The 24905-nt window shown below is 47.9% G+C and overlaps 1 protein-coding gene across 1 annotated transcript in view; it reads right to left on the minus strand.

Moving 5' to 3' along the window:
- Positions 1 to 3854: 3854 nt before the first annotated feature.
- shmt2 (serine hydroxymethyltransferase 2 (mitochondrial)) overlaps positions 3855 to 24905 on the minus strand; it is a 45413-nt gene continuing 24362 nt past the window's right edge. The window contains exons 3-12 of the mRNA XM_039006238.1: positions 16858 to 16937; positions 15945 to 16145; positions 14036 to 14117; positions 12593 to 12715; positions 8567 to 8706; positions 7007 to 7169; positions 6784 to 6883; positions 6491 to 6646; positions 4953 to 5060; positions 3855 to 4528 (exon numbers count right to left, since the gene is read on the minus strand). Of these exons, the coding sequence (XP_038862166.1) occupies positions 4401 to 4528; positions 4953 to 5060; positions 6491 to 6646; positions 6784 to 6883; positions 7007 to 7169; positions 8567 to 8706; positions 12593 to 12715; positions 14036 to 14117; positions 15945 to 16145; positions 16858 to 16937 (1281 nt within the window). The 3' untranslated portion in view covers positions 3855 to 4400. The remainder of the gene's footprint in view (positions 4529 to 4952; positions 5061 to 6490; positions 6647 to 6783; positions 6884 to 7006; positions 7170 to 8566; positions 8707 to 12592; positions 12716 to 14035; positions 14118 to 15944; positions 16146 to 16857; positions 16938 to 24905) is intronic.

Below are 24905 nucleotides of genomic sequence, written 5' to 3' on the forward strand. Positions count from 1 at the left end.
ACAGTACCCACTTAGTAAGCTGCTACAGTGACAGACAGTACCACTTAGTAAGCTGCTACAGTGTGAGACAGTACCACTTAGTAAGCTGCTACAGTGACAGACAGTACCACTTAGTAAGCTGCTACAGTGACAGACAGTACCCACTTAGTAAGCTGCTACAGAGTGACAGACTGTACCCACTTAGTAAGCTGCTACAGAGTGACAGACAGTACCCACTTAGTAAGCTGCTACAGTGACAGACAGTACCACTTAGTAAGCTGCTACAGTGACAGACAGTACCACTTAGTAAGCTGCTACAGTGACAGACTGTACCCACTTAGTAAGCTGCTACAGAGACAGACTGTACCACTTAGTAAGCTGCTACAGTGACAGACAGTACCACTTAGTAAGCTGCTACAGTGACAGACAGTACCACTTAGTAAGCTGCTACAGTGACAGACTGTACCCACTTAGTAAGCTGCTACAGAGTGACAGACAGTACCCACTTAGTAAGCTGCTACAGTGACAGACAGTACCACTTAGTAAGCTGCTACAGAGTGACAGACAGTACCACTTAGTAAGCTGCTACAGAGTGACAGACAGTACCACTTAGTAAGCTGCTACAGTGACAGACAGTACCACTTAGTAAGCTGCTACAGTGACAGACAGTACCACTTAGTAAGCTGCTACAGAGTGACAGACTGTACCCACTTAGTAAGCTGCTACAGTGACAGACTGTACCCACTTAGTAAGCTGCTACAGAGACAGACTGTACCACTTAGTAAGCTGCTACAGAGTGACAGACAGTACCACTTAGTAAGCTGCTACAGAGTAACAGACAGTACCACTTAGTAAGCTGCTACAGTGACAGACAGTACCACTTAGTAAGCTGCTACAGTGACAGACAGTACCACTTAGTAAGCTGCTACAGTGACAGACAGTACCACTTAGTAAGCTGCTACAGAGTGACAGACAGTACCACTTAGTAAGCTGCTACAGAGTAACAGACAGTACCACTTAGTAAGCTGCTACAGAGTGACAGACAGTACCACTTAGTAAGCTGCTACAGAGTGACAGACAGTACCACTTAGTAAGCTGCTACAGTGACAGACAGTACCACTTAGTAAGGCTTCAGTGGGTTCACTACATAGGTGTTAAAGTAGACCGCGACCTGCTGCAGCCATCATACTAGACAATGTGTACATTCTGGAAAGGGTTTGAACATGAGAGCTGCACACAACACACACAAAACACGTTTACAGTTATTCAGAGAAGACAAATGACAGGTTACAGTACAGATATTAATTACTGCATATATTTATTAGTATTAAGCTTTAATCTAAAATGTCTTGGCAAATTCTTTTTTTAACTGTGCAGACATGAAACATTACTTTTGGCAGCATATCAGCATGCTGGAAAGATAATCAGAACTGGCTTTAAGGTAGTGCCATTAAATAACAGGTTGTCACATAGCTCTGGAAATGACAGGTACCAGAGTCAGGTAATGAGGTCTATCTTATCTAGATATGTCTGGGCCCGTATTCATAAAGGTTCTCGGAGTAGGAATGCTGATCTTGGATCAGATTAGCCTTTTAGATTACAATGAATAAGATTAAATTGGACAGTGTGGACCCGATCCTAGATCAGCACTTATACTCGGGAGACGGTTGATACATGTACACACAGCCCCTGGTAGTTACTGTTCACTGTGCAGTCAGTCTCTTCGTTATTAATACTGGATGTGATATCCCTCCTTGTTTGGATGCGAGTGGTTCTGTACAGACCATCCACTCTACTCCTCAAAATGGAGGAATTCTCACCGGCTCACTGATGCAGTGATAAACACACCCTCCATTTTGTCAAGTAATTTGGGAAATCAGCCAACAAAAAGAATACTGTGAAATAAACGGAACTCAAGCCATCCCCTCACACTGTGGTCTCTACATAGGAGTCCTCAGCTAAATCAACACGATCACCTCTACCCAAAAGCAGCAACAGAAGCATTAAAAACCTTGAGGTATTTTTTTTTTAACCAGTGTTGGAAAGTAAAGAATTCTTTAATTCTGTAAAGTTAAAATACATACAAAATCCTTTCTTCTTTGTCAACACTTTGAAAGCCAGCACTGGCATGAAACGACTGTTTATTGTATTGTCATTTTGGACCATTATCAGTCTGTAACAATATATGCAGCAGGTTGTTGGATCATACACTACCGAGCTGGCCTGGTTACGCATCCACCATCGTTGCAAGAACCATGCTGGAAAGGACCATGTGAAAAGCCTTCAGAGCCAGCACAGTTTGGATGAGGTTGGTATGATCGTGTGAAAAGGGTACGTATGAAGTGAAGCTCTGGTCTGATATCTGTATAAGGATACGTTGGGTGGGTTGGCGCCCCCCCCCCCTTGGGCTGTGCCGTGGCGGAGATCTTTGTGGGCTATACTCGGCCTTGTCTCAGGATGGTAAGTTGGTGGTTGAAGGGATCCCTCTAGTGGTGTGGGGGCTGTGCTTTGGCGAAGTGGGTGGGGTTATATCCTGCCTGTTTAGCCCTGTCCGGGGGTATCATCGGATGGGGCCAGTGTCTCCCGACCCCTCCTGTCTCAGCCTCCAGTATTTATGCTGCAGTAGTTTGTGTTGGGAGGCTAGGGCCAGTCTGTTATATCTGGAGTATTTCTCCTGTCTTATCCGGTGTGTGAATTTAAGTATGCTCTCTCTAATTCTCTCTTTCCTTCTCGCTCTCGGAGGACCTGAGCCCTAGTACCATGCCTCAGGACTACCTGGCCTGATGACTCCTTGCTGTCCCCAGTCCACCTGGCCGTGCTGCTGCTCCAGTTTCAACTGTTCTGCCTGCGGCTATGGAACCCTGACCTGTTCACCGGACGTGCTACCTGTCCCAGACCTGCTGTTTTCAACTCTCTAGAGACAGCAGGAGCGGTAGAGATACTCTGAATGATCGGCTATAAAAAGCCAACTGACATTTACTCCTGAGGTGCTGACCTGTTGCACCCTCGACAACTACTGTGATTATTATTATTTGACCCTGCTGGTCATCTATGAACATTTGAATATCTTGGCCATGTTCTGTTATAATCTCCACCCGGCACAGCCAGAAGAGGACTGGCCACCCCTCATAGCCTGGTTCCTCTCTAGGTTTCTTCCTAGGTTCTGGCCTTTCTAGGGAGTTTTTCCAAGACATCGTGCTTCTACACCTGCATTACTTGCTGTTTGGGGTTTTAGGCTGGGTTTCTGTACAGCACTTTGAGATATCAGCTGATGTAAGAAGGGCTTTATAAATACATTTGATTGTGTCGCTCTGGTCTGATATCTGTATAAGGACAGTGAAGCTCTGGTCTGATATCTGTATAAGGACAGTGAAGCTCTGGTCTGATATCTGTATAAGGACAGTGAAGCTCTGGTCTGATATCTGTATAAGGACAGTGAAGCTCTGGTCTGATATCTGTATAAGGACAGTGAAGCTCTGGTCTGATATCTGTATAAGGACAGTGAAGCTCTGGTCTGATATCTGTATAAGGACAGTGAAGCTCTGGTCTGATATCTGTATAAGGTATAACAACAGGAGAACGGTTGAGTTCACCAGTCAACCCCGACCTCTGGCTTGGGACCCCTTGACTTCAGATCAGACTTGGGTTCAAGTTAAGAAATAGATTATTACATATACTTTATCTGTGCTTGATTGAGCTTGCCTGACATAATGGAACAATAGAATCATCACAAACCTAACCTATCTGGCACTCTAGGCAAGCTAGAGCAAACAGTACAAATATTTGAACGATTTCAACTAGAATTTGTGGCCCAGGGTTACTTCAGATGAGTTTGAATGGAGTTGGTTACACACACACACACACTTACAACAGTATAGGGTAGTACGACAGACGTGTATTATCAAATCTCCATCATGAACATCTAGTCAACAAGTTGTTAAATTAAGACAATGTGTTCAGTTATAGTTTAAGACTCTGTGCTTCTAATAATGTTATCCAAGTCACTACCTTTGGTGGTGACAGTTTAAGATTAGATGACATTTCTCTCAGGGTCTGACGTTGAGCTCTTTCCTCTACAACCTTAAAAACGTGCAGAAAATAACACTAACAAAATAAGGATTTTTTTTGTGTAAACATACAAAAGGGGTTAGAAGCGTTAGGTCAGAGGTCAACGGATGATGTCAAAGGAATAACCAAGGTCTCCCATCTGTTTGGATAAGTCTGCGAGGTTCCGCCAGTCCTGAATCCAATCCCTGACCACCACCAAGTTCCAATGTCCATAATTGCCTACCACTTAAAATTCACCTCCAAATACATTGCTGCTTCATTCTAAGTAGTATGCTAGTGTTGGATATTGGAACGGAAATACTCGACTGACTCTCCCTGCTCTCTCTCTCTGTGTGTGTGTGTGTGTGGAGGGCCTAGTGATCCTCGAAGCCGGGCATGGGGAAGGGACGTGCGAAGGCCTCCACTCGTTTCCTCAGCTCTGCCATGCGGGCGACTGTCTCTGGATCCTCCAACAAGAAGTTCTTAAAGTCTGCAAGTTTCCCTGGAGAGAAGAAGACAGTAGAGCAGATGTTTTCAGCTTTTGTGTCACTTCCTGTATTTTAACACCAATGGCTTGCGTTTTCTCGACTCAGTCACTCTGTTAGACGTCACCATCTCTTTGGGTTAGCTAACGAATTTAACTGGCACTTCTTCCAGATTGTTACAGGAGATGGAAGAACTGTGACAAGAAAAATACCCTGACTTTAGATTTAAAACAAAGTTTCGGGCATCATGGCCACCATCAGAATGTACAAACACATGGACTTAGTCCCAAATGGCACCGGGGCGAATAAGGCTCCGGTCAAAAGTAGTGCGCAATGAAGGTAATAGCTTGGCATTTGGGACGCAGAAAAAGGCAAGACAGGGGGGAGACTGATTAGTTGAACTGATGAAGTACACACAGCTGGTGAGGAAGAGGAACTCACCAGTCTTCTTCTTGACGTCCAGGGCGATCTTAAAGCCTTCATCCATGAACTCCACCACCTGGACAAAGTCTGTCTCCTTGAACTGTCTGGAGGTCAGCGCCGGGGCACCTGGGAGTTAGGAATAGGAGGAGCGTGTCAGTGATAACCAGGGACACAAAGCTCAGGTGTTACATGCATGGTAATTCAAGGTTAACGTAGGATAGATTTGATTCTAATAAGAAAATGTGGCGTTCCACAGGGATTGATTCTTGCGTCTCTTTTTTACCTCCTGACAAACATCAAAACAGCATTTGGTTATTTTAGGAGTGATGAATAAATAAAGTAAATTAATAGTTCAAAACATTAAAATCATCTTTCTGGTCACAATGTATACAAAAGAGCATACACACAATGTAGCAATTGTGTTCTGAATGGTAAAACAGGGTTCCGGCCTGTGGTGTTCCATACGTGGTAAAACAGGGTTCCAGCCTGTGGTGTTCCATACGTGGTAAAACAGGGTTCCGGCCTGTGGTGTTCCATACGTGGTAAAACAGGGTTCCGGCCTGTGGTGTTCCATACGTGGTAAAACGGGGTTCCAGCCTGTGGTGTTCCATACGTGGTAAAACAGGGTTCCGGCCTGTGGTGTTCCATACGTGGTAAAACGGGGTTCCAGCCTGTGGTGTTCCATACGTGGTAAAACGGGGTTCCAGCCTGTGGTGTTCCATACGTGGTAAAACGGGGTTCCGGCCTGTGGTGTTCCATACGCGGTAAAACAGGGTTCCGGCCTGTGGTGTTCCATACGTGGTAAAACGGGGTTCCAGCCTGTGGTGTTCCATAAGTGGTAAAACGGGGTTCCAGCCTGTGGTGTTCCATACGTGGTAAAGCGGGGTTCCGGCCTGTGGTGTTCCATACGTGGTAAAACAGGGTTCCAGCCTGTGGTGTTCCATACGTGGTAAAACAGGGTTCCAGCCTGTGGTGTTCCATACGTGGTAAAACGGGGTTCCAGCCTGTGGTGTTCCATACGTGGTAAAACAGGGTTCCAGCCTGTGGTGTTCCATACGTGGTAAAACAGGGTTCCAGCCTGTGGTGTTCCATAAGTGGTAAAGCGGGGTTCCGGCCTGTGGTGTTCCATACGTGGTAAAACGGGGTTCCTGCCTGTGGTGTTCCATACGTGGTAAAACGGGGTTCCGGCCTGTGGTGTTCCATACGTGGTAAAACGGGGTTCCAGCCTGTGGTGTTCCATACGTGGTAAAACAGGGTTCCAGCCTGTGGTGTTCCATACGTGGTAAAACGGGGTTCCAGCCTGTGGTGTTCCATACGCGGTAAAACAGGGTTCCAGCCTGTGGTGTTCCATACGTAGTAAAACAGGGTTCCAGCCTGTGGTGTTCCATACGTAGTAAAACAGGGTTCCAGCCTGTGGTGTTCCATACGTGGTAAAACGGGGTTCCAGCCTGTGGTGTTCCATACGCGGTAAAACGGGGTTCCAGCCTATACATCACATACACACTCACTCCGGTGTTATATTCTGGGCCAAGTGGTCCAGACAGTGTGACACCCACCTAGCCTGAGGCCCCCAGGCGCCAGGGCACTCTTGTCCCCAGGGCAGGTGTTCTTGTTGGCTGTGATGGACACCAGCTCCAAAACTCTCTCTGCTCTGGCTCCATCGATGCCCTTAGGCCTCAGGTCCACCAGCACCAGATGGTTCTCCGTCCCCCCTGAGGAGGAAACAAATACATTTTATGAAGCATACCATTTCTTTGTTTAAGTGAGTGCTCTCCACTTTTGACGAGATAGCACTTGAGATAAAACAGTCAGCAGGTAACTAGTTAGAAAACACATAGTAAAGTAGTACCTGACACCAGCGTGTATCCTTTGCTCAGTAGGGCCTCAGCCATGGCCTTGGAGTTACGCATCACCTGGCCAATGTACTCTCTGAACATCGGCGTCTGGGCCTAGACATAACAAGAGAGGGAAACGTGTGAGTCAGTTCACACTTTAGGAGAAGAGTGAAGAATGGGGACACAGCCACAGAGACTGGGTGTGGACTTTCATGGAGAGACAGAAAGACATGGTACCTGTTTGAGTGCGACGGCCACCCCAGCGATGGCATGGTTGTGGGGTCCCCCCTGCAGAGAGGGGAACACAGCGAAGTTGACCCGGTCCTCCAGGTCATATTGGATCTCCCTCCCCTTCTTGTCCACAGAACGCACGCCCTTACGGTAGAAGATTAGACCAGCCCTGGAGGGGAGAGCGAGTCAGACAGGTCAGTCTGGAGTTCAGGTTAAGACATTTGCAACTCAACACCGTCGGGGACAAACAAACTGTTGCTAAATAAGTGCACACTTCAGGATAAGTGTGGAGAATTGGGGATATAGACCCTTTCTTTATGTTCACAAACATGTTATTCCTCTACTTTCCAGATGTTGCTTTAATTCATTAAATAAACTACATGTACAATAATGTTCAGATTAGCTTCAAACACAATGTCCTCTCCGCGACTCCCACCCTCACAAGCCTGTACGTGGCTCCTCGAGGGACTGGTGTGTTGTGGAGGAGACCATGTCAGCATACACGTTACATACCTGGCTCCTCGAGGGACTGGTGTGTTGTGGAGGAGACCATGTCAGCATACACAGCCATGTTACATACCTGGCTCCTCGAGGGACTGGTGTGTTGTGGAGGAGACCATGTCAGCATACACGTTACATACCTGGCTCCTCGAGGGACTGGTGTGTTGTGGAGGAGACCATGTCAGCATACACAGCCATGTTACATACCTGGCTCCTCGAGGGACTGGTGTGTTGTGGAGGAGACCATGTCAGCATACACAGCCATGTTACATACCTGGCTCCTCGAGGGACTGGTGTGTTGTGGAGGAGACCATGTCAGCATACACAGCCATGTTACATACCTGGCTCCTCGAGGGACTGGTGTGTTGTGGAGGAGACCATGTCAGCATACACAGCCATGTTACATACCTGGCTCCTCGAGGGACTGGTGTGTTGTGGAGGAGACCATGTCAGCATACACAGCCATGTTACATACCTGGCTCCTCGAGGGACTGGTGTGTTGTGGAGGAGACCATGTCAGCATACACAGCCACGTTACATACCTGGCTCCTCGGAGGGACTGGTGTGTTGTGGAGGAGACCATGTCAGCATACACAGCCATGTTACATACCTGGCTCCTCGAGGGACTGGTGGAGGAGACCATGTCAGCATACACAGCCACGTTACATACCTGGCTCCTCGAGGGACTGGTGTGTTGTGGAGGAGACCATGTCAGCATACACAGCCACGTTACATACCTGGCTCCTCGAGGGACTGGTGTGTTGTGGAGGAGACCATGTCAGCATACACAGCCATGTTACATACCTGGCTCCTCGAGGGACTGGTGTGTTGTGGAGGAGACCATGTCAGCATACACAGCCACGTTACATACCTGGCTCCTCGAGGGACTGGTGTGTTGTGGAGGAGACCATGTCAGCATACACAGCCACGTTACATACCTGGCTCCTCGAGGGACTGGTGTGTTGTGGAGGAGACCATGTCAGCATACACAGCCATGTTACATACCTGGCTCCTCGAGGGACTGGTGGAGGAGACCATGTCAGCATACACAGCCACGTTACATACCTGGCTCCTCGGAGGGACTTGTGCGTTGTGGACGTGACCATATCAGCGTACTTGAAGGGCGAGGGGACAGCCTTCGCAGCTACCAGACCACTGATGTGGGCCATGTCAGCCAGCAGGTAGGCTTTCACCTCCGTACACAACTGGATGGGGAAAACAGAACATTTTATAGTACGTGAAATTTTGAAAATTGATAATGCCTCAAATGCCAGGAAGTCACTCATTTTGGCTTCTCATCTAGTATAATTCACTACACACTATTGAAGAAGAGAACGGTCTTTTCACACGTGTGTGACAACAGCTGATAATCAGAATACGAGTCAGGCTCTACTAAAATGAACAAATGAGGTGAACAAGCAAGACTGCGCATTATAGTATGCCATGTCAGTATGGATAAGTAGTATGTTGATATTTGTTGTTTACTGAATATTTTTCTTACTAAAAACAGTACATTTTAAATAGTACTATTTGTACACCGTATGTAGTTTTATTAAGTAGGAGGCAAGACAGATTTCGGACACAGGCCCCTGCGGGCCGTGCCCCTGGCCCCTGCGGGCCGTGCCCCTGGCCCCTGCGGGCCGTGCCCCTGGCCCCTGCGGGCCGTGCCCCTGGCCCCTGCGGGCCGTGCCCCTGGCCCCTGCGGGCCGTGCCCCTGGCCCCTGCGGGCCGTTCTGGCCGGGACAAGGCTTACTTGAACTAAGGATTGGGGCTTTTTTATTCCCAGCACCACATAACATGCATTGAAACAAGGATACGCTGAATTTGAGATTTGATACTCTCCAGTACGGGCTTTCTAAACAAGAAAAGCTACAGAATGCCATCTTTAATGATGCGTTGCCTCTCCCCCGTCAACTCTTCCTGATGAAGCACCAAAAAGTCAGCAAACATGTAAATGGTTCCTAGGCAAAGTCAGTTATACAGACGCTATAGGAGGTCTCATTAAATCATTCTCTCCCCCTTTATTTTCTTTATTTTATTACTTAACCTTTATTTAACTAGGCAAGTCAGTTAAGAACTTAATTACAATGCCGGCCTACCCCGGCCAAACCCTAGCGACGCTGGGCCAATTGTGCACCGCCCTATGGGACTCCCAATCACGCCCGGTTGTGATAATGCCTGGAATCGAACCAGGGTCTGTAGTGACACCTCTAGCACTGAGATGCAGTATCGTGGGGTGCAGCGCCCCTCGGGAGCCCCCTGACTATATCAGATATAGAATCAGGTCAGTGGCAGCCATCTTGGAGAGTTAGATTACGTCCCAAATGGCACCCTATTCCCTACATAGTGCACTACTTTAGACCAGGGCCCATTGAGATTGGTCAAAAGAAGTGCACTATATAGGGAATAGGGTGCCATTTGAGTAACAGCCTTAAAAAGCAGAATGTAGCTACTGTACTGTAGCCTTAAGGAAAAATAGAAGTACCTTCAGACACAGTGGAGCGGGAAGAGAAGGAGAGCGAGATAGAGGGAGGTAGTCACAGACAGACGAAGGAGAGCGAGATAGAGGGAGGTAGTCACAGACAGACGAAGGAGAGCGAGATAGAGGGAGGTAGTCACAGACAGACGAAGGAGAGCGAGATAGAGGGAGGTAGTCACAGACAGACGAAGGAGAGCGAGATAGAGGGAGGTAGTCACAGACAGACGAAGGAGAGCGAGATAGAGGGAGGTAGTCACAGACAGACGAAGGAGAGCGAGATAGAGGGAGGTAGTCACAGACAGACGAAGGAGAGCGAGATAGAGGTAGGTAGTCACAGACAGACGAAGGAGAGCGAGATAGAGGTAGGTAGTCACAGACAGACGAAGGAGAGCGAGATAGAGGTAGGTAGTCACAGACAGACGAAGGAGAGCGAGATAGAGGTAGGTAGTCACAGACAGACGAAGGAGAGCGAGATAGAGGTAGGTAGTCACAGACAGACGAAGGAGAGCGAGATAGAGGTAGGTAGTCACAGACAGACGAAGGAGAGCGAGATAGAGGTAGGTAGTCACAGACAGACGAAGGAGAGCGAGATAGAGGTAGGTAGTCACAGACAGACGAAGGAGAGCGAGATAGAGGTAGGTAGTCACAGACAGACGAAGGAGAGCGAGATAGAGGTAGGTAGTCACAGACAGACGAAGGAGAGCGAGATAGAGGTAGGTAGTCACAGACAGACGAAGGAGAGCGAGATAGAGGTAGGTAGTCACAGACAGACGAAGGAGAGCGAGATAGAGGTAGGTAGTCACAGACAGACGAAGGAGAGCGAGATAGAGGTAGGTAGTCACAGACAGACGAAGGAGAGCGAGATAGAGGTAGGTAGTCACAGACAGACGAAGGAGAGCGAGATAGAGGTAGGTAGTCACAGACAGACGAAGGAGAGCGAGATAGAGGGAGGTAGTCACAGACAGACGAAGGAGAGCGAGATAGAGGGAGGTAGTCACAGACAGACGAAGGAGAGCGAGATAGAGGGAGGTAGTCACAGACAGACGAAGGAGAGCGAGATAGAGGGAGGTAGTCACAGACAGACGAAGGAGAGCGAGATAGAGGTAGGTAGTCACAGACAGACAAAGGAGAGCGAGATAGAGGGAGGTAGTCACAGACAGACGAACGAGAGCGAGATAGAGGGAGGTAGTCACAGAGACGAAGGAGAGCGAGATAGAGGGAGGTAGTCACAGACAGACGAAGGAGAGCGAGATAGAGGGAGGTAGTCACAGACAGACGAAGGAGAGCGAGATAGAGGGAGGTAGTCACAGACAGACGAAGGAGAGCGAGATAGAGGGAGGTAGTCACAGACAGACGAAGGAGAGCGAGATAGAGGGAGGTAGTCACAGACAGACGAAGGAGAGCGAGATAGAGGGAGGTAGTCACAGACAGACGAAGGAGAGCGAGATAGAGGTAGGTAGTCACAGACAGACGAAGGAGAGCGAGATAGAGGGAGGTAGTCACAGACAGACGAAGGAGAGCGAGATAGAGGGAGGTAGTCACAGACAGACGAAGGAGAGCGAGATAGAGGGAGGTAGTCACAGACAGACGAAGGAGAGCGAGATAGAGGGAGGTAGTCACAGACAGACGAAGGAGAGCGAGATAGAGGGAGGTAGTCACAGACAGACGAAGGAGAGCGAGATAGAGGGAGGTAGTCACAGACAGACGAAGGAGAGCGAGATAGAGGGAGGTAGTCACAGACAGACGAAGGAGAGCGAGATAGAGGGAGGTAGTCACAGACAGACGAAGGAGAGCGAGATAGAGGGAGGTAGTCACAGACAGACGAAGGAGAGCGAGATAGAGGGAGGTAGTCACAGACAGACGAAGGAGAGCGAGATAGAGGGAGGTAGTCACAGACAGACGAAGGAGAGCGAGATAGAGGGAGGTAGTCACAGACAGACGAAGGAGAGCGAGATAGAGGGAGGTAGTCACAGACAGACGAAGGAGAGCGAGATAGAGGTAGGTAGTCACAGACAGACGAAGGAGAGCGAGATAGAGGTAGGTAGTCACAGACAGACGAAGGAGAGCGAGATAGAGGGAGGTAGTCACAGACAGACAAAGGAGAGCGAGATAGAGGTAGGTAGTCACAGAGACGAAGGAGAGCGAGATAGAGGGAGGTAGTCACAGACAGACGAACGAGAGCGAGATAGAGGTAGGTAGTCACAGAGACGAAGGAGAGCGAGATAGAGGGAGGTAGTCACAGACAGACGAAGGAGAGCGAGATAGAGGGAGGTAGTCACAGACAGACGAAGGAGAGCGAGATAGAGGGAGGTAGTCACAGACAGACGAAGGAGAGCGAGATAGAGGTAGGTAGTCACAGACAGACGAAGGAGAGCGAGATAGAGGTAGGTAGTCACAGACAGACGAAGGAGAGCGAGATAGAGGGAGGTAGTCACAGAGACGAAGGAGAGCGAGATAGAGGGAGGTAGTCACAGACAGACGAAGGAGAGCGAGATAGAGGGAGGTAGTCACAGAGACGAAGGAGAGCGAGATAGAGGGAGGTAGTCACAGACAGACGAAGGAGAGCGAGATAGAGGTAGGTAGTCACAGACAGAGGGAGAAAGAGTCTGTACCTTCTTGATGCGAGCGTAGTCAATGAGGCGAGCGTAGGCGCTGGTGCCTGCAATGATCAACTTGGGCCGGAAGAGACGGGCAGTCATCTCCAGCTGGTCATAGTCAATGAGCCCTGTGGCAGGCTGGAGAAAGGGAGAGAGAGGGATAGAGAGAAAGCGAGAGAAGAAAGGGAGAGACATACACCTGTTAAGAGGAGACTGATGCGTCACAACAACAGTGAGAGAAATATGAATAAGACAGGAAGTCCTATACAGGATATGTTTCTCCATATGGGTCCATTCAATTGTGGTTTTCTTTCTATCCCTCAACCCCAAAGCTTTACAACGAAGTGTCGGTCAGCTAGATATCTTATAACTAATAAGTTCAAATGTGTAAAAAGGTTGAGCATTTGGTTTGCTAATTTAGAAGCTAGTTAGCCATCTTGCTACGTGGTTAGCTTCTTCCAAAATCAAGCTTGGTAACAGCAGAGAATCCCCTCCTGGATCAAGAGCCTTGGTGGCTAATATTTGTTTTGTGCGTGCAACAAACTGTAGCATTTTTTTAGTTACGTGTATAGTTCAGGTCAGAACCCGTACAAAATGTTAGCAACGCGCTCGTTAGCATTGAGTTAGCATTCTGTATGGTATTTTACATGTACTTGTCAGCATTGCTAAAGTTCAGATTACAGAGTATCCTGTGAGGTTTGAAAACAGCGCTCCTTGTGTTCAGCGCCAGTATTACCAAATAACCCTATATGGCACAAAGTTGATATGAAGGTATGACAATTTGGATACCGTCCAAGCCTACACACCATAGCATTGATCACATTACCACAACACACACGGACAGAGAAACACACACACACACAGGCAGTCAATTTAGGAACTACATTTACAATTCAATAAATGGAACAAACACACGACTACTACAGGACTATATTGATCTCCTGAACACTACACAGGCTAACAGAGAACAGGAAAATAACAGAAATGGATAAACCAGTAAGGACTCAAGGAGATACTAGAACCAACTACATCGCTGGCCAATATCGACCAGTAACACAGATCACTAACAGTGCATAGAAGGATAGATATGACTATTTATTGTAACTTTTCTATTGTATTCTAATCCATTCCATTTCATTCCCATTGCATTAGTGATGAGTAGCATTTATAGTAGTATTAGCTACTGCCACTACAGATAAGGAGAGGTAAGGACAAGAATGTTCCCCACTAGGAGACAAGTGAAGGTGGCAAGTTGTCTAGTTAAGAGGGTGTGGACACCGGACCGGGTTAAACGGTTACATTAAAGCTCCGAACCGGTCTTTCCTTGATTCCTCCTTCTCAAACCGTATTGGAGGAGAAAATCAAAAGTCCCTCCCCTCAGACCTTCTCCTCCAATGGGTTTTGAGAAGGAGACGAGGAGAGAGGTACCGGGAAGGAGTGGAGTGTGGCTCTGCTTACATTGAGCTTGTAGGGCATGGACTCAAAATAGATGGAGGTAGCAGATATCCTCTTGGTGTCAGACATGTAACCATGGGTCAGACTGCAGAAGGACAACAACAACGACAATATTTGTGTTATTCAATATACACTTAGGATATTTAGCAGACGTTCTAATCTACAGTGATTTAGTCAGCCTGCTTGGTAAGATTACTGTATAGCACTATTATTGTAAATTACTTACAATAAACATAACATATTTAATATTTTTCCTCAATATACACTGCTCAAAAAAATAAAGGGAACACTTAAACAACACAATGTAACTCCAAGTCAATCACACTTCTGTTAAATCAAACTGTCCACTTAGGAAGCAACACTGATTGACAATAAATTTCACATGCTGTTGTGCAAATGGAATAGACAAAAGGTGGAAATTATAGGCAATTAGCAAGACACCAGTACATCAGGAGACGTGGAGGAGGCCGTAGGAGGGCAACAACCCAGCAGCAGGACCGCTACCTCCGCCTTTGAGCAGGAGGAGCACTGCCAGAGCCCTGCAAAATGACCTCCAGCAGGCCACAAATGTGCATGTGTCTGCTCAAACGGTCAGACTCCATGAGGGTGGTATGAGGGCCCGACGTCCACAGGTGGGGGTTGTGCTTACAGCCCAACACCGTGCAGGACGTTTGGCATTTGCCAGAGAACACCAAGATTGGCAAATTCGCCACTGGCGCTCACACGCACATGTGACAGACGTGACAGAGTCTGGAGACGCCGTAGAGAACGTTCTGCTGCCTGCAACATCCTCCAGCATGACCGGTTTGGCGGTGGGTCAGTCATGGTGTGGGGTGGCATTTCTTTGGGGGGCCGCACAGCCCTCCATGTGCTCGCCAGAGGTAGCCTGACTGCCATTAGGTACCGGGATGAGATCCTCAGAGCCCTTGTGAGACCATATGCTGACACATGCACATTTGTGGCCTGCTGGAGGTCATTTTGCAGGGCTCTGGCAGTGCTCCTCCTGCTCAAAGGCGGAGGTAGCGGTCCTGCTGCTGGGTTGTTGCCCTCCTACGGCCTCCTCCACGTCTCCTGATGTACTGGCCTGTCTCCTGGTAGCGCCTCCATGCTCTGGACACTACGCTGACAGACACAGCAAACCTTCTTGCCACAGGTCGCATTGATGTGCCATCCTGGATGAACTGCACTACCTGAGCCACTTGTGTGGGTTGTAGACTCCGTCTCATGCTACCACTAGAGTGAGAGCACCGCCAGCATTCAAAAGTGACCAAAACATCAGCCAGGAAGCATAGGAACTGAGAAGTGGTCTGTGGTCACCACCTGCAGAACCACTCCTTTATTGGGGGTGTCTTGCTAATTGCCTATAATTTCCACCTTTTGTCTATTCCATTTGCACAACAGCATGTGAAATTTATTGTCAATCAGTGTTGCTTCCTAAGTGGACAGTTTGATTTAACAGAAGTGTGATTGACTTGGAGTTACATTGTGTTGTTTAAGTGTTCCCTTTATTTTTTTGAGCAGTGTATGTTCAAATTAACAAGGCAACAAAAGAAAAGGTAGAGTGAATGAGGAAAGTAGAGAGCGAAGGACTGGTAGTCTGAATTGGTGAGGGAAAGAAATCTAGATAGAGACTGAGGCAGAGATAGAGGCCGACCGAGAGAGGCAGAGAGGAGACAGAGAACTGAATAGACAGAGACTGAGGCAGAGATAGAGGCCGACCCAGAGAGGCAGAGAGGAGACAGAGAACTGAATAGACAGAGACTGAGGCAGAGATAGAGGCCGACCGAGAGAGGCAGAGAAGAGACAGAGAACTGAATAGACAGAGAATGAGGCAGAGATAGAGGCCGACCCAGAGAGGCAGAGAGGAGACAGAGAACTGAATAGACAGAGACTGAGGCAGACGGCTACATACTGTCCACCGTCAGGCAGGTCCAGGCCCATGATGCGGTCGTGAGGGTTGAGGACGGCTGTGTAAGCAGCGAAGTTGGCAGGAGAGCCAGAGTAGGGCTGGACGTTCACCCCCCACAGGGCAGGGTCCAGGTCAAAGGTCTCCAGGGCTCTCTTCTGGCACAACAACTCTATCTGGTCCACCACCTCAGCTCCACCATAGTACCTAGAGGAGAGGAGAGGGTTAACACCCTCTACTAAACCACCTCAGCTCCACCATAGTACCTAGAGGAGAGGGTTAACACTGTCTACTAAACTACCTCAGCTCCACCATAGTACCTAGAGGAGAGGAGAGGGTTAACACTGTCTACTGCTCCACCATAGTACCTAGAGGAGAGGGTTAACAATGTCTACTAAACCACCTCAGCTCCACCATAGTACCTAGAGGAGAGGAGAGGGTTAACACTGTCTACTAAACTACCTCAGCTCCACCATAGTACCTAGAGAGAACAGGGCCACGTTCATTGGATCATACAACAGAAGACTGAAACTACCGGTACTTGTCTGATTAGGAAAAAGTCACCCACTTTCTGTTACGTGCCAGAACTATAGCTGGGCCTAATTGCAGGAATTATAATCCTAAATACTGATTAAAACAGTTCTGGGGAATTGGGTGAAAAGGAAAAAGGTGCCTAGGTACAGTATGTTGGGGGGGTGGAACAGGGCAACAGATGGACAGGATACAGTCATTTTCAATCTGATCATTGCAGTCATTTCAATAAGTAAAGTAGAAACAGTGGGGAGCCAAAGTAACAGCAACACAAAGCAGAGAAAGTCTTACTCACAGTGTTCCAATAGCCACACTAGCAATGCATTTGGGCAAAGCATTCTAAGTGGTGTGCTAACCTAGTATGGTCATTGTTACGTAGTAGCCTTACCTCCTGCCTGGGTAGCCCTCTGAGTACTTGTTATTGAGGCAGGATCCTTGGGCCTCCAGTGCAGCCCGACTGCAGAAGTTCTGGAGAGGAGAGACAAACCAGAAGCTACACATCAGGATCAGATCAATGCAGGAGACAGATGGAAAAGGCCAAGGCAAATTATAAACTGTTAAGTGATTAGTACAATCCCATCCCCAGAGACAACAGCAATCACACTATTCAACCAGCCGTCATACACGGCCTCTTCTATACTCCTCTACAAGGAAAAAGAGAACGCACCATCCCTGCTATAAGCAGTGGTAGTGTGGTCCTATTACTGAATCGTCTAGCGCTGTCCTCGACGAAAAAAACATATATCTTGGTCGACCGAGAGTTCTGTTCTTTAAACCAATCGATCGGGCAGAATGTTTAAAACGTGTATTTTCCACATATATGGACACATCCTGTGTGTTTCAATCAAATCAACTATATTCACTGAGCTTGTCTGATGCTTTAAGACACACGGTTTGATTAATTAATTAAGACACAAATGACTTGAGGGAGTCCGACCATAATTTGATTGTGCCGGGCCGGGCTCAGACTTGCTGCGCTGTGTAAAAAACAAAATGACAGCGAGTGACCAGCAACATAGTTACAGCTATTTCTGGCTTAAAAGTTCTGTTACCGAAATCCCAAATTTGTTTAGGAGAAACATTCCCTAAACCCTCATGTCTTCACATGACAGATGTATGCATTGCATGCAGATGACCAATAGGGCCAGACCTATAGCATATCATAACCAGACCAATAAATTGGTTGTAAACGCTGAACACCGTAACATGTGACAGCAAAATGGATGCAGAGGAAGTGACAAAATAAACTTGAAAACGGAGGAATGTTTACTGGTTGCCCAGGAGGTAAAGGGGAAGTCAGATGTGCGGAATAAATGTGACGAGTTGTGGAAAATACTGGAGCTCAAGAGAAGGTAAGGAGCAAGCTCTGTGTGCTGTTAGATGACAATATCATTTCTGACCGTTTGGAACAATGTAAACACTACACCAATTATAAAAATGTACGAGAGAGTCTTCTGTAATAAACACATACATTTGTTTTTTTACATCAGACTAAAAACAGTTGCATTCATTTGTGAAAACAATTTCCCGAAATTGAACGGTTTATTTATTGTTTACACTAAATTATTCAAGGGGTCGCTTTGTTATTTTATTTAAAAACTAAAATCCTTGATTGCATTTCAAATCATGAATGACTCGTATGCTGTGTGATGACGTGACCGGATGAATGATGGATACAGTCACCTATTTTTATAGGCCTTACGGTATTAAGACTAAACAGGATGTGCTCTTAGGCCTACAGCTCAATGGTGGTTATACAAGGCTGCTATACTAAGTCGACTAATGATAATGACATTACTTATTACGATCATAATAATAGAAGTATATCAAGAAAGAGGGTTATTATAAATACAATTTGGAACAGTGTAAACACTAAATAAATGATACATAAGAGGCTGCTCTAATGGAAATAGTGTAAAACCTTTATTACAACATAGCAAATATTAAAACCAGGCGAATGTCAAATGGTTTATTCGACATGTGGCTGCGTGGGGTTTGGTGTTCACGGAATAAGTAGGTTATTAAAAACAAAACACTCAAAACGGGGCAACAGAATCGGTCTTATTTCTGTAGATATATATGGATTATTTATAAAGACCGGCACATTTAACAGATAGTCAATAGCCTATAGACCTAATTAAGTTGGGGTTTGCGCTCGCCTCACTTTTCTTAGACAATTAAAGGTAAGGGCTGTTTTCTCGTCTCCTAAATCCGCTGCTGCCTCCGCCACATTGTTCTCAACACCAATATGCTTGTTAACTTTGCTATTATGCACATAGCAACACGGTCTAAGAAAAGGCGGCAATTCAACAACTCAGAACTGCAGACAGCGACCGCTATTATTGGTATTGCACCAGTAATCTTACATTATATAACCATGTTACATTTCAGTAGTCTCTGATGGACAGCCTCATCCCCACAGCCTCCACAATAGATCAGTCCACTCAGAGCGTTTGGTCTCTATTGATAGTTTAGGTGGCAGAGGGCCAGGAAGTTACTGTGTTTCTAAGGCAGAGGGCCAGGTTGTTACCGTGTTTCTAAGGCAGAGGGCCAGGAAGTTACCGTGTTTCTAAGGCAGAGGGCCAGGAAGTTACCGTGTTTCTAAGGCAGAGGGCCAGGTTGTTACCGTGTTTCTAAGGCAGAGGGCCAGGTTGTTACCGTGTTTCTAAGGCAGAGGGCCAGGTTGTTACCGTGTTTCTAAGGCAGAGGGCCAGGAAGTTACCGTGTTTCTAAGGCAGAGGGCCAGGTTGTTACCGTGTTTCTAAGGCAGAGGGCCAGGTTGTTACCGTGTTTCTAAGGCAGAGGGCCAGGAAGTTACCGTGTTTCTAAGGCAGAGGGCCAGGTTGTTACCGTGTTTCTAAGGCAGAGGGCCAGGAAGTTACCGTGTTTAAGGCAGAGGGCCAGGTTGTTACCGTGTTTCTAAGGACAGTTTAGGGTCCCTGCTATAAGTAGTGTCAGACCCAGCGATGGAGAGGGAAGGGACTGTCTAACCACTCCTGACAGTGTCAGGGAGAGGAAGGTGACAGGGGATAGACACCTCAGTGTGGCATCTTGACTCATCAGCTCAGATTATCACAGTGCCTGTCAGGTTTCAGGCTGCGTCACGCGGGCCTCCCTACAGGGTTGTATGCTAATGCCGCTCAGACTTCACCTCCACTGGAGAAGGAGATGAGATAACAGCTCAGGTAACAGCTTACACACACACACACCGCTTTCTGCTGTGTGTGTCACACTGAGAAAGCACCCCACTTCTCACATTAGACTTGGAAATGCAATCGCTGCCTGTGTGTTTTCCTCTTAAAACAACCAGGCCGAGCTAGTAGAACCTCAAGCAGGAGGCCTTGGCTGTAGTCTGCCTGCAGAGAGGAGGGTGTCAGTGTGTTTTCCTCTTAACAACCAGGCCGAGCTAGTAGAACCTCAAGCAGGAGGCCTTGGCTGTAGTCTGCCTGCAGAGAGGAGGGTGTCAGTGTGTTTTCCTCTTAACAACCAGGCCGAGCTAGTAGAACCTCAAGCAGGAGGCCTTGGCTGTAGTCTGCCTGCAGAGAGGAGGGTGTCAGTGTGTTTTCCTCTTAACAACCAGGCCGAGCTAGTAGAACCTCAAGCAGGAGGCCTTGGCTGTAGTCTGCCTGCAGAGAGGAGGGTGTCAGTGTGTTTTCCTCTTAACAACCAGGCCGAGCTAGTAGAACCTCAAGCAGGAGGCCTTGGCTGTAGTCTGCCTGCAGAGAGGAGGGTGTCAGTGTGTTTTCCTCTTAACAACCAGGCCGAGCTAGTAGAACCTCAAGCAGGAGGCCTTGGCTGTAGTCTGCCTGCAGAGAGGAGGGTGTCAGTGTGTTTTCCTCTTAACAACCAGGCCGAGCTAGTAGAACCTCAAGCAGGAGGCCTTGGCTGTAGTCTGCCTGTAGAGAGGAGGGTGTCAGTGTGTTTTCCTCTTAACAACCAGGCCGAGCTAGTAGAACCTCAAGCAGGAGGCCTTGGCTGTAGTCTGCCTGCAGAGAGGAGGGTGTCAGTGTGTTTTCCTCTTAACAACCAGGCCGAGCTAGTAGAACCTCAAGCAGGAGGCCTTGGCTGTAGTCTGCCTGCAGAGAGGAGGGTGTCAGTGTGTTTTCCTCTTAAAACAACCAGGCCGGGCTAGTAGAACCTCAAGCAGGAGGCCTTGGCTGTAGTCTGCCTGCAGAGAGGAGGGTGTCAGTGTGTTTTGCGAGGAGAAAAGAGGGTGGTATTTTACACCTTTTTTCTCCCCAATTTTGATCTTGTCTCGTCGCCTCAACAGGCTCAGGAGGCGAAGGTCAAATCATGCGTCCTCCGAAACCTGGCCCGCCAAACCGCGCTTCTTCACACCCGCCTGCTTAACCCGGAAGCCAGCCAAACCAACGTGTCAGAGGAAACACCGTTCAACTGACAACCGAGGTCATCCTGCAGGCGCCCGGCCTGCCACAAGGAGTCGCTAGAGCGCGATGAGCCAAGTAAAGCTTGGATGGCGCTGGGCCAATTGTGCACCCTAACAGTCGGTTGTGATACATCCTGGGATCCAACCCGGGTCTGTAGAGACGCCTGTAGCACGTTGCTTCACTCGGGAGGCCCCAAAGATAGATTTTCCTCACACTAGAGGGGCTGATATACTCCACTGAGCTCGGAGGGAGGATGGAGAGAAATACAGAGAGAATTTAACCCCTCCAACAGTTCCCTATGACATGAGCCTCTGGAAACAAGTATTACAGAGTAGAGAATTTGACATTTTTATTGATTAGCATTCAGGATAATGTGTATCACGTATCTTCCGTGTTGTGGTGACAACATTCATATCAGCTTCCACTGAACATCTACATAGGGTTAGAAAACTATCAGCATTAAACAGCACAGCCCGGAAGCATCAATTATCACTTAGCAACAGCTATGGAGGAGGAAGTGGTGCTCTCGGAACCTTCAGACAGAAACCGCATTGGCCAAATACACAGTATGATAGGGATGTAACGTTCACCGATAAGCATCGGTCCCTGGTTCAAATGTTTAAGACGTGAGTGCTTCGGTCCGCGGGAGTCCAAACCATTCCAAATGAAGCATGGCATTGGTCAGAAAAGCATATTGTTTTATTCTGAAAATACCCCTTATCTGTTGACTGATGCGTTGCTTCACTTCAGCAGCCTGTCAAACTGTTATGCATTGAACTGCATATGACTGTCAGATAAACTGTGCGCACAGTGCGAGAGACAACTGCTCACGCCAACGCGAGGTAGAGGCCTATCCCTGCTCTAATAGGCTATTGGCACATCAGCATTCAGATGCTTGTAAAACGTCTTTCACAATGTCAAATCATAGGCTTTATTAGTTGAGTGACAACCAATGTACTTTGCTGGGTCATCGTTACCAACTGCGCTGTAGAAAACTGTTTTACCAGAGTTCTGTAGTCTACCGGAGTGGACCCGACTACTGTAGAAAACAGGTGTTCTGTAGTCTACCGGAGTGGACCCAACTACTGTAGAAAACAGGTGTTCTGTAGTCTACCGGAGTGGACCCAACTACTGTAGAAAACAGGTGTTCTGTAGTCTACCGGAGTGGACCCGACTACTGTAGAAAACAGGTGTTCTGTAGTCTACCGGAGTGGACCCGACTACTGTAGAAAACAGGTGTTCTGTAGTCTACCGGAGTGGACCCAACTACTGTAGAAAACAGGTGTTCTGTAGTCTACCGGAGTGGACCCAACTACTGTAGAAAACAGGTGTTCTGTAGTCTACCGGAGTGGACCCAACTACTGTAGAAAACAGGTGTTCTGTAGTCTACCGGAGTGGACCCAACTACTGTAGAAAACAGGTGTTCTGTAGTCTACCGGAGTGGACCCGACTACTGTAGAAAACAGGTGTTCTGTAGTCTACCGGAGTGGACCCAACTACTGTAGAAAACAGGTGTTCTGTAGTCTACCGGAGTGGACCCAACTACTGTAGAAAACAGGTGTTCTGTAGTCTACCGGAGTGGACCCAACTACTGTAGAAAACAGGTGTTCTGTAGTCTACCGGAGTGGACCCGACTACTGTAGAAAACAGGTGTTCTGTAGTCTACCGGAGTGGACCCAACTACTGTAGAAAACAGGTGTTCTGTAGTCTACCGGAGTGGACCCAACTACTGTAGAAAACAGGTGTTCTGTAGTCTACCGGAGTGGACCCAACTACTGTAGAAAACAGGTGTTCTGTAGTCTACCGGAGTGGACCCGACTACTGTAGAAAACAGGTGTTCTGTAGTCTACCGGAGTGGACCCAACTACTGTAGAAAACAGGTGTTCTGTAGTCTACCGGAGTGGACCCAACTACTGTAGAAAACAGGTGTTCTGTAGTCTACCGGAGTGGACCCGACTACTGTAGAAAACAGGTGTTCTGTAGCCTACCGGAGTGGACCCAACTACTGTAGAAAACAGGTGTTCTGTAGTCTACCGGAGTGGACCCGACTACTGTAGAAAACAGGTGTTCTGTAGTCTACCGGAGTGGACCCAACTACTGTAGAAAACAGGTGTTCTGTAGTCTACCGGAGTGGACCCAACTACTGTAGAAAACAGGTGTTCTGTAGCCTACCGGAGTGGACCCAACTACTGTAGAAAACAGGTGTTCTGTAGTCTACCGGAGTGGACCCAACTACTGTAGAAAACAGGTGTTCTGTAGCCTACCGGAGTGGACCCAACTACTGTAGAAAACAGGTGTTCTGTAGTCTACCGGAGTGGACCCAACTACTGTAGAAAACAGGTGTTCTGTAGTCTACCGGAGTGGACCCGACTACTGTAGAAAACAGGTGTTCTGTAGTCTACCGGAGTGGACCCGACTACTGTAGAAAACAGGTGTTCTGTAGTCTACCGGAGTGGACCCAACTACTGTAGAAAACAGGTGTTCTGTAGTCTACCGGAGTGGACCCAACTACTGTAGAAAACGGGTGTTCTGTAGTCTACCGGAGTGGACCCAACTACTGTAGAAAACAGGTGTTCTGTAGTCTACCGGAGTGGACCCAACTACTGTAGAAAACGGGTGTTCTGTAGTCTACCGGAGTGGACCCAACTACTGTAGAAAACAGGTGTTCTGTAGTCTACCGGAGTGGACCCAACTACTGTAGAAAACAGGTGTTCTGTAGTCTACCGGAGTGGACCCAACTACTGTAGAAAACAGGTGTTCTGTAGTCTACCGGAGTGGACCCAACTACTGTAGAAAACAGGTGTTCTGTAGTCTACCGGAGTGGACCCAACTACTGTAGAAAACGGGTGTTCTGTAGTCTACCGGAGTGGACCCAACTACTGTAGAAAACGGGTGTTCTGTAGTCTACCGGAGTGGACCCGACTACTGTAGAAAACAGGTGTTCTGTAGTCTACCGGAGTGGACCCAACTACTGTAGAAAACAGGTGTTCTGTAGTCTACCGGAGTGGACCCAACTACTGTAGAAAACAGGTGTTCTGTAGTCTACCGGAGTGGACCCGACTACTGTAGAAAACAGGTGTTCTGTAGTCTACCGGAGTGGACCCGACTACTGTAGAAAACAGGTGTTCTGTAGTCTACCGGAGTGGACCCGACTACTGTAGAAAACAGGTGTTCTGTAGTCTACCGGAGTGGACCCGACTACTGTAGAAAACGGGTGTTCTGTAGTCTACCGGAGTGGACCCGACTACTGTAGAAAACAGGTGTTCTGTAGTCTACCGGAGTGGACCCGACTACTGTAGAAAACAGGTGTTCTGTAGTCTACCGGAGTGGACCCGACTACTGTAGAAAACAGGTGTTCTGTAGTCTACCGGAGTGGACCCGACTACTGTAGAAAACAGGTGTTCTGTAGTCTACCGGAGTGGACCCGACTACTGTAGAAAACGGGTGTTCTGTAGTCTACCGGAGTGGACCCGACTACTGTAGAAAACAGGTGTTCTGTAGTCTACCGGAGTGGACCCGACTACTGTAGAAAACGGGTGTTCTGTAGTCTACCGGAGTGGACCCGACTACTGTAGAAAACGGGTGTTCTGTAGTCTACCGGAGTGGACCCGACTACTGTAGAAAACAGGTGTTCTGTAGTCTACCGGAGTGGACCCGACTACTGTAGAAAACAGGTGTTCTGTAGTCTACCGGAGTGGACCCGACTACTGTAGAAAACAGGTGTTCTGTAGTCTACCGGAGTGGACCCGACTACTGTAGAAAACAGGTGTTCTGTAGTCTACCGGAGTGGACCCGACTACTGTAGAAAACAGGTGTTCTGTAGTCTACCGGAGTGGACCCAACTACTGTAGAAAACAGGTGTTCTGTAGTCTACCGGAGTGGACCCAACTACTGTAGAAAACAGGTGTTCTGTAGTCTACCGGAGTGGACCCAACTACTGTAGAAAACAGGTGTTCTGTAGTCTACCGGAGTGGACCCAACTACTGTAGAAAACAGGTGTTCTGTAGTCTACCGGAGTGGACCCAACTACTGTAGAAAACGGGTGTTC

The sequence above is a fragment of the Salvelinus namaycush genome, chromosome 2 (genome assembly GCF_016432855.1).
Source record: "Salvelinus namaycush isolate Seneca chromosome 2, SaNama_1.0, whole genome shotgun sequence".
NCBI lineage: Eukaryota > Metazoa > Chordata > Actinopteri > Salmoniformes > Salmonidae > Salvelinus > Salvelinus namaycush.